We start from the raw sequence: 15,282 nt of genomic DNA, 5'->3' as shown, positions 1-15,282 counted from the left end.
CTTTACTCTTGTGGTGGGTGGGGCCTGAGAGTGGGGTTTCACGAACTTCCAGGTACTTTTAATGTACAGCAGACACTGGCACTCTCATCTTGAAGTCTCTTGGGTGTCAATATCTTAAAACCCCATAACTAAAACTCTTTTAAGAATTTAAATCATCCAAATAAACAAGATTTTTTTTTTTTTATGTGTGTGTGTGTGTGTGTTGGTGGGAAATTCAGTTGATCTAATGGATACAAGAGTTTCTGAACTGGATCTATAGAGACTAGTGTAGGGGTGATCACTCCTTGCATGAAGGAATAATTATGGCTTTTTCTGTCCTGGGATAATGGGGCTCATTTTTTCAGAAATGGTTTGTTTATCCATCTGGGCTTTATGCTTCAGAAAACCTCTTCCTGACACTGTGGAGGGAGGGAGGGAGAAAGGGAGGGAGGTTAATCTGCCTGTTCTGCACACTTCCTTCTTGTCCTAGATCACAGTGAAAGCAGTGAAGTGAGCCAGTCAGAGGGAGAGCCCTGGCCTGACATCGAGAGTTTCAGTAAAATGCCTTTTGACGTCAGTGTGCATGATCCCAAGTACAGTCTGATGAGCCTGGTGTATACGGAGAAGCTGGCAGGGATCAAACAAGGTCAGTGCAAGTGCAGCCAGGCTTACCTCCTGCAAATCCAAGGACACCAGAAAATCAGGACACGAGGCCTGGGGCAGTTCAATCTTTCAGAACAGTTTAAATAATTCTCCCAGTTTTCTCTTCTCTTCTGTTTCTTATTTACACACATCATCTTTTGATTTCCTTTTTTTTAAAGTATTTATTTTTTTAATTGTAGTTGGATACAATACCTTTATTTTAAGTTTTATGTGGTGCCGAGGATTGAACCCAGGGCCTCACACATGCTAGGCAAGCACTCTACCGCTGAGCCACAACCCTAGCCCATCATTTGATTTTCATACATTCCTCTCAGGGCATAAATTATAAAATTCTTGGAAAAAAATCCTTTTGGAAAATAGAGGATGTTTTTTCCCCCAGGTACAGGGGATTTACACACATATTATGGAATGATGGTTTTCTACCCCTTTTATACACAGAAGTAATAAAGGAATGCAAAATTGAGGAGCCCCGGAAACGAGAAACTGTATCCATGATGCTGACCAAATATGCTGCCTACAACACCTTTCATCACTGTGAGCAGTGCCACCAGTATATGGACTTCACCTCTGCCTCCCAGGTGCAGCTCTCACCTTTGCCCCTGCCTTATATCTCTGTTACCAATAGGGATTTGCATGTAAGGATAGGGGCGGAGGGATATAACATAAGCCCCTAGATAAAGTATGGCTTATTTATGAGAAAGAGCTACTCATTGGTGAGAAAAATGCATGAAGCAATGATTAGATGAGCTTTGGACTTAGAGATTGTGGGAGGGTAAGCAGCTTAGTTTTAGGGGCTTAAGTTACTTCATGTGTCATGTTTAGGCTAAAAAGCTGAGATGCTTATCTGTGATTCTGAAAAAAACTAGATATTACAGTATGCTCAGTAAAAGCCACCGCCCCCCCCCCCCCCCCCCCCGCCTTGGGTTGTTGACTAAAATGGCAGGAGTCCATATGGTGTGTCCTGGAAGCTATGTCCTAACAAGTCTGATTTTTCACCAATCTAGGCACATATTACTTCTTGGGATGATTTTGACCAGTGGAGTTAATGTTTCATGCAGTGAAAGAAACACAGGAAGTGGGCCAATATCCCTTAGCATTTGGCTTTTTTTGTGTGTGTGCTGTGGATTGAACCCAGACGATCACGTGAATGCTTAAGCACTCACTGAGCTACACCCCCAGCACAGTATTTTTGGCTAGTGCATCTTTAAACACAAGAGAAGGGAATGGTAGTAAATGACAGTAAAACCCAGAGCCTGCCCATGCTGCTTTCTGCAAATTTATCTTCTTGATTTTATTTATTTATCTATCTATTTACTTACTTATTTGTTTTCGGATCATTTGGAATTTATTATGTCTACTAGGCATGAAAGTCAGAAAATCCAGTAGAGAGTTGTCTATAGGACTGTGGATCAGTATACAATTTGGAGTTGATAAAATGAAAACTTAAGGCTTCAGAAATAAATCTCTTTATATATTTTTTATTTGTTCTGATCAGTTATACATGACAGCATAATGTTCTTTGATTCATTATACACAAATGGAGCACAATTTTTCACTTCTCTGATTGTACTCTTCTTGATTTTAATGAGTTGGCACTGAACACCTAGAAACAACTCTTGCTTCTTTGAGGCCATGCTGAGTGGCTCCCCCAACCCGTTTCTGCTCCTCAGGACCAGGTCCTCACCCCTCCCCTGCATCACATCCTGAAATACAAATGGACACTAGAAGGGACACATTGAAAAACTGGAATACAGATCACTTTTTGTATACTATTTGCTTGCTTGGTAGGCTACTTTAAAATCAGCTTTAATGCTTTACAGAATACAGAATATGCAAGTCCTCTGATCTATAAACCATAAGATTTTAGAAAATTTTTAAAACCCCTCTTCATAGAGGTTTATTTATTTTTTGGTACTGGGGATCTAACCCACTGAGCTACACCCCCAGCCCTGTTTATTTTGAGACAGGGCCTCACTAAGTTGCTGAGGGTTTAGCTAAATTGCTGAAGCGGGTCTTAACCTTGTGATCTCCTGTCTCAGCCTCCAGAGTACTGGGATTACAGGCATGCACCACTATGCCCAGCTTTTTCATATATAAAGTTGCTGTATGACTACAGTACTAAGTAATATATTTCCACATCTGTGAAGCAGAATAAACTAGAAATTTTTTTTGAGAGAGAGAGAGAGAGAGAGAGAGAGAGAGAGAGAGAGAGAGAGAGAGAGAGAGGAGAATTTTAATATTTATTTTTTTAGTTTTGGGTGGTCACAACATCTTTGTTTGTATGTGGTGCTGAAGATCGAACCCAGGCTTGAGCCACATCCCCAGCCCCAGAATAAACTAGAATTTAAAGGAAGAACCATAATATTGTTTTTTCTAAGAAATGTAATATTTGGGTTAAAACAGATGAGAAACCATTCTGGATTCTGGTTACTGAGGAATAACTGATGTTATCTTTCATTAAGCCAAATATTGTCTGCATTTTGTAAAAGCATGTAAAAACCTATTATATAATTATTCAGAGATAGGCTACTGAGAGCACGTGAACTTCCCAGCAACTTGGCTAGGATGAGTAAATGGTCCCTCCCTAAAGCCAGAGTTTGGGACTAAATGACTGTATGTCTTTACAGCTTCCAGTGCAGCCAGGAAAGATGGAGCCACAGAAGCCAATTCAGTGGTGTCAGTTCTACTTTGTTTAGAAAGCTCAAATTCAGTTCATTCAACCCTGGCTCACAGAGCGTTAGTGTTTCCCCCTGTAACTGGGGGCCTTTGGGAATGTGCACATAGCAGAACACACCAGAGGGAGGTCTGATCTCTGCCTAAGACTGAGCAGTTGAGCCCTAAGAGCATGAAAAATGAAGACAGTGGCAGCAACAAGTCCTTCATCCATGGAGAGGCCACGCAGGGCAAGATGCCTAGCTCTCATGTCAGTAGAAGCTACTGTGTGTTGAAGCTTCCCACCCTTGTAAATGTTGCTACCCTCAGCCTGAAGATCTGGTGGCACTTGTATATGTCAGTTTGCCTCTTAATAACAAGGCCAAGGAGGGACCAGGAAGTCTGGAAACCCTGAGCTTACATTCCCTTTCTTCTTTTCAAATGTAGATGTCTGACTCCACCCTTCATGCATTCACATTTTCTTCCTCTATGTTGGGAGAAGAAGTTCAGCTGTATTTCATCATCCCCAAATCCAAAGAGAGTCATTTTGTCTTCAGCAAGCAGGGCAAACACCTGGAGAGCATGCGGCTGCCTTTGGTTTCAGACAAGGTGGGTGAGAGGTCTAGATGGTTGCCAGACACCCGGCACTAGATCAGGTTCTCCAAGCTGCTCACATCTGAGGGTTTTACTTTCCCTTTTTGGTCTTGTTTCCTTTTCAGCAGAATTTGAATGCAGTCAAGAGCCCTATTTTCACTCCTTCCAGTGGTCGCCATGAGCATGGACTCCTAAACCTTTTCCACGCCATGGAGGGCATCAGCCACCTTCACCTTCTAGTGGTCAAAGAATATGAGATGCCGCTGTACCGCAAGTACTGGCCCAACCACATCATGCTGGTGCTTCCTGGCATGTTCAACAATGCGGGCGTGGGTAAGGGGCCCCCTGGGATGGGGAGAAGGGCTAAGCAAACTGAGCTCCATTCCCCTGCCATAAAACTTCCAAAGGTTTCTCTGCCTCTGGACGGTGTCCTGCTCTCCCGTCCAGAAGTCTTTTGACTCTTTGCATTTCTCTATGCCCCTTACTACCTTTTCTGTAGTTTTGTAGAAATTTTAACTTCCAAGGACTAGTAACTAAGGAAGTCACTGTTATATTGAGCACCCTGGGAAGGGTTTAAGATTCTTCCTAGGAACTTAGTCCTTTGAGGCCAGATTGTAACCCTGAAAGATGATTTAAGGGGAGGTAGTGTTTCACCTGTTCTTAAGAGTCCCTGACTCACTGTCCTCCTAGGAGCACATACCAAGTGCTAGCAGAAGGCAAGCAGTCCAGGGAATTGGAAGAATCATTCCTATGTGGAAGGAGTCTTTTCTGCTTTTCCCCAGGGAGTTTAGAAATAATGGATTCATTTCTCAAAGGGGCAATGGTTGCAGAATGTAAAGCAGAGCTGTGGGGAGGTAATGGAGATATGAAAACACTTCATTTTCCTTACATAGATGGGAAACCTCTCACTGAATGTGTTGTTTTGGAACCATACTATTCTGTACACTTCATACACTGCAGTTCTCATTATTTCCATCAACTTCTATGGGTGTCTGAATATTTCATTGTGATTTATCTCCATTTCCCTAATGATTAGGAATGTTATCTTTTCATGTGCTTTTTGACTGTATGTCTTCTTTAGAAAAATGCTCCGCAAAGTCTTTTGCCCATGAATCATTTTGTTGTTGAGATCATAGGGATTCTTTACATATTGTGGATATTAACTCTTTATCAGATGTTGTTACAGATATTACACCCATTCCATGTATAGCCTTTTCACTGTGTTGTGTTCTTTAATACATAAAAGTTCTTAAAGAAGTCCAGTTTTTCTGTTTTTGCCACAGATCACTGGCTAATTCAATATCATAAAGACTTCCCCTGTATTTTCTTCAAAATGTTTTACAGTTCTAGCTTTTATGTCTAGGTCTGTGATCCAGTTTAATTAATTCTTGTATATAGTGTAAAGGAAGTAAGTTCATTTCTTGGCATATAGATATCCAGTTCTGCCAACACCAACTGATGAAGAAATGGTCATTTAATGGCTTTGACATCATTGTTGACAATCATTTAACTATATATGAGAGGGTTTGTTTCTGGGCTTTCTGTGTCTGTATGTCACTCCCACAGTTTTGACAAAAATGGCTTTATACAAGTTTTAAAATCAGTACAAAATTTCTAATTTTTTGAGACATGATATTTGTTCATCTTTATGGATTATGGTACTTCAATATGCATACAATGTATAATAAACCAAATCAGGGTAATAAGGACTTCAATCTCTTCAAATGTTGATCCTTTTTATGTGATGGGGACATTTAGTGCTGTTTTCTTATCATTTTGAAATAAATCATAATTTGCTATAGCCAAATTAACCTTCTGGGATATACAGAAAACCAGAACTAATCCCTCTTTTCCATGTGTTTGTGCTCTTCATTGGGCTTTTTCCCATCCCTTCCTCCTGGCTACACTTCCCAATCTCTAGCAAGCACACTGCACTCCATTCTTCTAAGAGATTAGCTTTTTAGTTTTCATAAGAGTAAGAACATGGGTATTTCTCTTTCTGTGGCTTATTTCACCTCCCATAACGCTCTCCTGTTCTACCCATGTTTCTGCAAATGGCAACTTCGTTCTTTTTTATGGTGGAATAATTTTCCATTGTGTGTACATATACCACACTTACTTTATCCATTCGCCCACTGATGGGCATCTAGGTTGATTTTATATCTTAGCTGTGGTAAATAGTGCTATAATAAACATGGGAGTGCAGATATCTCTTTGATATGATTTCATACCAATATTGGGATTGCAGGATCATTTAGAAGTTTTTAGTTTTTAAAGGAATCTCTGTGCTGTTTTTCAAAATGGCCATGAGTTTACATTTCCCAAAAATAGTGTATAAGATTTCCTCATTCTCTGCATCCTGCGGCATCTTGTCTTTTTGATAACAGTCATTCCAACTGTAGTGAGGTTTACTTTTGTCTTCTGTACCTTTGGGATCCTATCTAAAAAAAATCATCACCTACACCAATGAAACCTGCCACTTTGGCTTATAAAATTTTTGTTCTTACACCTAGTCTTGAATCCATTTGAGATGACTTTTGTGCACTTACAGTGGTCTAGTTTCATTCTTCTACATACTGATATCCAGTTTTCCTGCCACAATTTATTTGAAAAGGTTGTCTTTAATAAACATTTGTAGCACTTTGTCAAGAATCGGTGACTGTTAGGTGTGTGGAATTGTCTGTCTTCTGTTCCATTGGTCTACGTAGGTGTGTGGAATTGTCTGTCTTCTGTTCCATTGGTCTACGTATCTATTTTGATGCCAGTACCATTCTGCTTTTGTTACTATGGCTCTGAAAGTAATATAATCTGAAATGGGGTACTGTGGTATCTCCAGCATTACTTCTTTTGCTCAGAACTGCTTTAGCTATTCTGGGCCTTTTGTTCTATATGAATTTTAGGACTTTCCTCCTAGTTTTATGAAGAATATCATTGGAATTTTGTTGGGGATTGCATTGAATCTGTGGATCCCTTTTAGTAATACGGCCATTTTAACAAAATGGATTTATTTTTGCTTTTTTTTTTTATGTTTTACTTTCTCCTTTTTTTCCCTTTCTCCTCACTTTTTCATTTGTATCTTTCGTTTTCCCCTTTTCTTTCCTTATTATTTTCATACTCTTTATTATTTAGTGTCTATTTTATTTCCTTTAATACCAAAATTTTCTGACTAGAGTATTTGTCTTCTTTTCTATTTTTAAATTAATGGAATTGGAGAGAACATTTCAATGCCTTATATCTTATTAGTATATGGTCTGCTTGCAAATGTCTAGTGATTATCATCTCCTCTCAAAATGGTGTTGGGAACTGGTCATATCACTCTGAACCCATGGTGGGCTTTGATGCTGAGATACACCAGCAGCCCAGGGCACAAAGCAAAGAGAAAGCAGCTCACTAAAATTCCTCTACAGTTGAAGAGGTATCAAACCCAGCAGATACACAAATCTCAACAAAGAAACACAGAAAACAGGAGAAAACAAGGTAATAAGATATTTCCAAAGATTTTTAACTTTCCAGTAATTGAACCCAGAGATATTGAAGATGAAGTGCTGGACAAAGAATTTTAAAAGCTGATGATCAAAGCAGTCAATGAATTAAAAGAAGAATAAAGGGAAGAAAAAATAGGAAGTGAAAGAATACTTCGATACTTTGAAAAAGAACCAAATAGAAACCCTAGAAATAAAAAAAAGAAAACAGAAACTAGTAATTCAAATGTAATCAAGTGTCACCATTAGACTAGATCAAGCAGAAGAAAGGATATCAAGGCTCAAAGATTCAGGATTCAAACTTCATACTCATAAATTCTGAGTCTCTCCCAAAAGGACAGAGTAAAAAATTAGAAAAAAAAAATCAAGAATAAATCCAATTAAACATTTTAAAAAAATAAAACTGGATATCAAATAATATCAATATCAAATAATGGGGGAGCAGGTATCTGACAACAGTCAACTCAGAAGACAATACAGTGAAATAAAAAATGTTGAAAATATTAGAATTCCTCAGGCTTTGGCTCCTGTCCACCCAGGCTTCATCCCACCCAACTCTTGTACAAACTTAATAGGTGGTGACATGTTCTCTTTGCTGCTGAGAGGAAATGGCCCCTGGAGTGTCAGTTAACTCCTTCACCGGCACCCTGCAGGTCCCGGCAGCAGTGGCAAGCCTTGGTGGCTTTCAATTACACAGCATTCATGCAATTTTTGGTATACAGTCAGATAATCATACCATGACCTTCAGACTGGTTATTTCTGGTGTGCAGAAATGTAACAGATTTGGAGTATCTGCAACATTGCTTATTGGTCTAACAGGGTTTTCTGTGGAATTTTAAGTATTTTCTTCATATAAGATATGTTTTCTGGGAGGTGGTTTTTATTCATCTCCAATTTGAATGACTTTTCTTTTTCTGGCCTAATTGTTCTGGCCAGGACTTCCATACTATGTTTAAATAAAAGTGGTAAATTTTTTAAGGATTTGCATTTAAATCTCAAAAAAGATTCCTTTTCATAATCTTAGGTTAAGTAGCACTTATCAAGAAATTTTCAGGAGAAAAGAGCAGTCAGTTCTCACCATTGTTACATATAAAACTAAGAAGTAAGCATTTTTCTTACAGCATTGGAACTCATTGAAAGATTAACAGGAATGAATAAAACCAACATCTTTTTTGATATAAATGCCAATCTTTTGTTAAGTAACACTGTAAAAATTAGCTATGCATATAAGGAAGTAGTAAACTGCTCTGGGGAAAAAAACAAAAACAAAAACATAAGTGGTGAAAGTAGGCATCCTTGTTCCTGATCTTGGAGCAAAGATCTTTAGTCTTTCACTACAATGTTGTTACTAATGGGCTTTTTGAATATGGCTCTGTGTTTAGAATGCCAACTATTACACACATGCTCTTAGTAGGCTTTCCCAAATCCCAGTTACTATCCAAACTGTCCTGGGTTCCTCCATCAGTTGAATAACATTCTTTTGTTTTATTATCACATTTTCATCTTAAGGTGGCTTAAGTTTGGCTATTTCCTGATGATCACCATTTTAAATAATTGCTAATACTGAATACTGTTTGCTAGACACTATCTTGTCATTAAGTTACCTGTTCCAGAAAGGGAAGCCAAGATTGAATGGAATTAACTTGTTCAGTGTCACAGGCTAGAACATGGTGGAATCAAAGCAAGAGCTTGACTCCAATCTGTTTCCTTATTATACCATACTACCTCTTGCAAAAAGTACATCTAAGGGAAGGGTGCAAAATTCCAGAGTTGTCTTCAGAGAGACGCTGCTGGCAACTCCCTAAAGGTATCTAAAGCAAAAGACTCATCAGCGCAAGTAGCACTGCCACAGTCACAGCCTGGCTACTCCCTAGTGCAGGACATATGAGTGGATACTTCTAAGCCTGACATTCTATGAGGAACTAATTAAAAAGCATCCCAGGGAAACTGGATTCCTCAGTACTCCTCAAAGTATAGCTCATGCATCTTCAAAGATTATCTCTGGTCTCTGACCCTTTACCAAATTTAAGCAAATCTGCGGAGAGGGGTCTTAGGAATCTACATTTGAAACTGACTTCCCTAATGACTCTTAAGAGAACCACTGCTCTGAGCATTTGGGTGGCTCTGCCAGGTGCAGGTGAAGAATGGGGAAGTGCTGGAGGGGCTTCAGTGAAGGGTGTGTATACATTGGTTATGCTGCCTTCCAGGTGCTGCTAGATTCCTCATTAAGGAGCTGTCATATCACAACCTAGAACTGGAGAGGAACCGCCTGGAGGAGCTGGGAGTTAAACGCCAGTGTGTCTGGCCTTTCATCGTTGTGATGGATGATTCGTGTGTCCTATGGAACATTCACAGTGTTCAGGAGCAGACCAGGTAGTGATTCTTCCAAGCAGTTCTAGGGGAGTACAACACAATGCTAACAAAGAAGATAATTTTTCTTGGCTGCAGTTACATATAGAGTAAAAAACAGAGTTACAGCTTTCCAGAGAGCAAGGTCAATACCCTCATGAGTACATTTTGAGATGACTTAAAGGATTTTTTTTATTTAGACATTCAGTATGCCATTAAATTCCTAGACTATTTCTGCATCACAGTGTTGGTCAACTATCAATCTGTTAAAAACTTATCATTTATCTAGAAACACTGCTGGGCTTCTGAATCAGGAGACCTGCTTTTTAGTCCCAGCTATTTCTCAACGATGTGGGTGAAGAAGAAAAGTCATTGAATCTCTCAAGTCCTTCACCTGTAAAATTATGGCAGGGCCAAAATCAGTTGTTGTTGTTGTCCTAGAACACTGCTGCCCTCCTATGGGGCATTTGAGGATGTCATATGTTAGGAGGCAGTCGTTGGGGGTTCATAAGGACCAGGGAATGCTAAACATTCTAAAATCCTACACAATAACCCCATGAGTCCAGTGGTGTCCCCACTCAAAATACTGTGCCAGATGACCTCTACGTCCTTTCCAGCTCAAGCACTGTGATTTTTCAGTCCTTGTTTCCATTGTGGATGTGAAACCAATGAATTTTTCACATGTTCCTCTATTACCAGAGCATACTTTCAAGCTTTTAACTTCTGGCTTTCTTTGGTAACTACTGTTCATTTACTTTCAAACATAGCTGGATTTTTTTCCCGTCTTCATGTGATAAATCCTGGCCCCTAAAAGACAGGCTCTGCAACTTCCTAGTGACAGGCAGTGTCAACACTTAGCTTAACACTGTTCTCTATTCTAGACTAATACAAAGCAAGTTGGCTCATTATGACCATTACAGTATTATTATTGCACAGCAGTGTTGGTCCTTCATAAATGGTCCTCTCTTCAGTAATAAATTTATTGACATTTTATATAAACTAACATTTTATAGCCAGTCCATGGAAGCAGGAGTGTCCAGTAAGAATGTGTCCTTGAAGAGTGTCTTGCAGCATATTGAAGCCACACCAAAAATCATCCACTACGCAATCCTGGGTATACAGAAATGGAGCAGCAAGCTGACTTCTCAGAGTCTCAAGGCCCCATTCTCTAGGTGCCATGTGCATGATTTCATTCTTCTCAACATAGACTTGACTCAGAATGTGCAGTATGACTTCAACAGGTAGGTCAGGCCTCATGGATGCAAGTACTCTTGGCATCTAATGATTGTTTATGCCCAGTTCCAGCCTCAGCAATGTTTTTATTCCTTCATCTGTCTTGGATTGTAAGCCCCTTCATCACCCTTTGAACTACCTAGATCCTTAGATATTAGAGTGCAAAATGCTTAGAAAACATACTTTAGCCATGTTATTATTCAACGAGAACTAAAATAGGCACAAAAACTGTTTGTAAGACTAAAATCCTTATCCTCAGAACTCACAAGAAAATTGCTTCTTAAAATGTTAGTAAAATCCAGAGACCTGGATCCTATAAGGAAAAGGTAGCAGATGAGTATAAGGTAGGCTAGCTCTGGCCTTGCCTCCTGAATAAATTATGTCCACATTCCTGGAAAATCAGAGAAAGACAATTTAACTATTGCTTCCACTTCCTTGTTTTCAATTTAGCAGATGCTTTGTCTTGTTTGAAGCCAGAGTGTACAAAATATAAACTACTGCTTCTGCACAGGAATACCTAATACCCTGTAGCATATTTGGAACAAAAATAATTTCATTTCCTCCTCTAATGGCTGTGATGCTCAAATCAGGAGTTTTCATGGGTCAGTGCTATGAGGACCAGCTCCATAAGGGCAAGGACAATTGTTTTGCGCTCTCCCTAACATCTGCCATAATTTCTCTGTGTATAGTTGGCATGGGTGACGATGTGACAAGCAAAGAAATCTACCTATCATTGTGGTTATGATCTAGGTATTTCTGTGAAGATGTTGACTTTAACCTGAGAACAAACAGTAGTGGCCTGCTCATCTGTCGCTTTAATAACTTCAGCCTCATGAAGAAACATGTTCAGGTTGGCGGGCAAAGGGACTTTATCATTAAACCAAAGATCATGGTAAGATTTGCAAGCTTGATTCTGTTGAAAATAAACATAGTTCTTTCTGATATATTTCTTATTAGATACTGGCATTAAGCACTTTCCACATTAGTAGAAAGTAAAGTAACCCAAGGGAGTTCTTTCTTTTCAAAGTTTTTTTTAGGTTTTTTAGTTCTGAGTGGACACAATGTCTTTATTTATTTATTTTTATGTGGTGTTGAGGATTGAACTCAGTGCCTCACACATGCCAGGCAAGTGTTCTACCACTGTTAGCTATGACCCCAGCCCCCAAGGGAGTTCTTAACATCAACTCTGCAGTTTCGTTTGCTATCTAGGGATTTATCTAGAGCCAAAACAAAAGTTTTAACAATTTAATATAATTATTTTTCTTTAGATTTAAGTCTTAAAGTTTTCATCAAAGTTTTAGTTTCAAAATGGCAAACTTTACATTTTGGTATTCCTGGGTAATTAACATGAGAGAGAAATTTAAATCAAGATGCATGTCTGATCCTCTCCCAGATTTTTTTTTACATAGTAATACAGATCAAAATAAAAGAATGAATTTAACATAAAGAGTGAATTCCATGAGCCTACTTTTTTCTAAGAGATTTACTAATACCTGATCACTTACAGCATGTGAACTGTCCAGTGGATCTTAGAAACCTCTTGGCCTTTTTTGTGGGGCGGAGGGGGCAGTGGGATAGGATTCAAACCACATGCATCTAGCAGCATTAGAAATGGCTTCCTATTGAACTGTACAGTGTACTTGTTAAATGTAGTACATTTCAAAAAAGCTTACTTTCAACAAGCTTGCTCTTACTGTGTATAACTTATTTTAAATACTATTATACTATTTCCAAAGGAAGGAAAAATTCAGGACCAAAAATGACTGTCATAATATTTGAATTTAGCATGTCACTGTGCTTTTGATAATGCAGTCATGCCCCATTATCTGCAATTTTAGTTACCCACGGTCAACCATGGCTTGAAAATATTAGTATCTGTCTTGACTGTCAAGAGAGCACATTCAGGGCTGGGGATGTGGCTCAAGCGGTAGCGCGCCCATCTGGCATGCGTGCAGCCCGGGTTCGATCCTCAGCACCACATACCAACAAAGATGTTGTGTCTGCCGAGAACTAAGAAATAAAATATTAAAATTCTCTCTCTCTCTCTCTCTCTCCTCACTCTCTTTAAAAAAAAAAAAAAAAAAAGCACATTCACATAACCTTTATTACAGTAAGTACACTACTGAACTGTCCCATTGCATTATTGCTGTTAACCTCTTTTTTAAAAAAAATATTTATTTTTTTAGTTGTAGTTAGACACAATATCTTTATTTTTTATGTGGTACTGAGGATTGAACCCAGGACCTTGCACATGCTAGGCGAGTGCTCCATCGCTGAGCTACAACCCCAACCCATTAATCTCTAATTTTTAAACTGAACTTTATCACAGGTAATTATGTATAAAAGAAAACAGTGTACACAGAATTTGATACCATCTAGGATTTCAGTCATCGATTGAGGGCCTTGTAACATAACCCTCTTGAATATGGGGGAATAGTATCTGGAAATATTAGGATGCAATACAATGTGTCCTTGGACATTTCATCTAGTAATAGACACAACAACATTTCCTATGATTACCTTGGCTCTTGATTTCAGGTGTCGGAGAGCTTAGCTCCCATCTTGCCCCTTCAGTATGTCTGTGCACCCGACAGTGAACACACATTACTGGCAGCCCCTGCGCAGTTTCTCCTGGAGAAGTTCCTTCAGCATGCTGCATATAAACTCTTCCCCAAAGCCATCCATAACTTTAAGAGTCCTGTGCTGGCCATTGACTGCTACCTTAACATTGGACAGGAGGTAAAGGTGGGGGTGGCTAGTACTGTGCTTACCTATATCCATTTCTTTCCCATTTAACTTGATTTGAAAACTTAAATGGTGACAAAAGGAAGTCTATAACATACTCTGCAAAGGCTCACATATGAGGTAATGGCAACTCATCCTCATCCCTATTTCATCTTTACAGAATGAACCAGTGACCAATCATAGCTTAGCTCAGATGTCCTATAAGAATCCTACCTCAAAAAAATAAATAAAATAAAAAATAATCCTACCTACCTCAATGACATTGGGCAGAAGCAATTTCTAGCTCCCACTTGACTTGACATTTATTAGACACTATTATAATTACATGAATCTATTCCATAGTACTGCAATTTTCAGAGAAAGTACCTTAAAAACCATTTGATATAATAATACTCTTGATGTTATCTATATAAATTATGTGTGTACCCCAGGTCTTCCAATTCCACTATCCCAGAGTCCAAAGCACTCAGTATTAGATAATCTCAATACTACTCTACTACTAACAGCAACTAACATTTACTGAATGCTAAGTGGTTTACATTAATTTAACTCACAAATGCCTTATGAACCAGGTAACATTTTTCTCAATATAAATGAATCTGCTCCATAATACTGTAATTTACATGAGTAACACTAAGGTGTAGCAAAATACATTTTCCCAGTGCCATACAACCACTAAATAGAGAAGTCAGAATGTGAACGCAAGCTGACAGGCCCACACATTAGCCATTCCACAGTTCTACTCCCAACTACTTTATAACTTCACAAAAATCACAGGGAAGTATACATTGTGCATCTGCAAGCTTTATAGAGCTAAAATTTTAAATTCATGCAGTCTGCACCTCCTGGGGATTAAACCTAGATCCTTGTGCTTTTTTCAGTAAGACAAACTCATTCAGCTAAAATGCAGGTGATCTGCTTGCTTTTGAAATCCCCATGCTATTTCTGCTTGTTGCTTTCAGGTGGCCATATGCTACATCAGCTCCAGACCCCACTCCAGCAATGTCAACTGTGAAGGGGTGTTTTTCAGTGGACTCCTTTTGTACCTCTGTGACTCTTTTGTAGGTGCTGATCTTCTTAAGAAATTTAAGTTTTTAAAAGGTAAATCAAATTAAGTATCTTGAATATGAATGTCACTGGTTCCCACTAGGAAAAAATTCAGAGGTTTTTTTCTCTTTCTTTCTTTAATGCATTTCAACACTGATTTTGGCCAATAATTTGGATACTTGGTTATCTGGTTATCTTGATTTTAAACCAGAGCCACTGAGAGGAAAAAAGATCTTGATGATTGTTATCTATAACTAAATGCAGGTGAACAGAGTTGTGACAACATTAAATACAGTTTTGCCACTATTAATTTTAGGAAGTAATTTAAGAATACATAATGCTCCTCCTTAATTAAATAGTTAAACAACTTATGTTAATGAGTCTACCCATGTTTATAGTAATCTGAACATAACATTGCTTGAGTCAGACACCAGCTGCAATAAATGTGTATAACTGCATCCTCTGACATAAATCCTTAGTTATGATTCTGGTACAGAAACTAAAGATAATTTTAATAGGCAAATTTAACTCTATGATG

The 15,282-nt window shown here is 38.6% G+C and overlaps 1 protein-coding gene across 10 annotated transcripts in view; it reads left to right on the top strand.

Moving 5' to 3' along the window:
- The window catches only part of Greb1l (GREB1 like retinoic acid receptor coactivator), a 310,330-nt gene that overhangs the window by 236,513 nt on the left and 58,535 nt on the right, over nucleotides 1–15,282 (top strand). For 6 of the 10 annotated variants that reach the window (XM_040274520.2, XM_040274525.2, XM_078030293.1 and 3 more), the window contains 9 exons: nucleotides 470–625; nucleotides 1,081–1,220; nucleotides 3,742–3,903; nucleotides 4,014–4,221; nucleotides 9,578–9,743; nucleotides 10,733–10,960; nucleotides 11,703–11,844; nucleotides 13,491–13,691; nucleotides 14,660–14,798. In XM_040274520.2, coding sequence (XP_040130454.2) covers nucleotides 470–625; nucleotides 1,081–1,220; nucleotides 3,742–3,903; nucleotides 4,014–4,221; nucleotides 9,578–9,743; nucleotides 10,733–10,960; nucleotides 11,703–11,844; nucleotides 13,491–13,691; nucleotides 14,660–14,798 — 1,542 coding nt within the window. Of the gene's footprint in view, nucleotides 1–469; nucleotides 626–1,080; nucleotides 1,221–3,741; nucleotides 3,904–4,013; nucleotides 4,222–9,577; nucleotides 9,744–10,732; nucleotides 10,961–11,702; nucleotides 11,845–13,490; nucleotides 14,019–14,659; nucleotides 14,799–15,282 lie in introns of those variants that run through there. The other 4 variants (XM_005329029.4, XM_021728911.3, XM_078030294.1 and 1 more) reach the window with 3 other exon arrangements.

Source organism: Ictidomys tridecemlineatus, chromosome 13 (assembly GCF_052094955.1).
Source record: "Ictidomys tridecemlineatus isolate mIctTri1 chromosome 13, mIctTri1.hap1, whole genome shotgun sequence".
In the NCBI taxonomy this organism is placed as follows: Eukaryota; Metazoa; Chordata; class Mammalia; order Rodentia; family Sciuridae; genus Ictidomys; species Ictidomys tridecemlineatus.
This window is presented reverse-complemented; position numbering and strand designations above follow the sequence as displayed.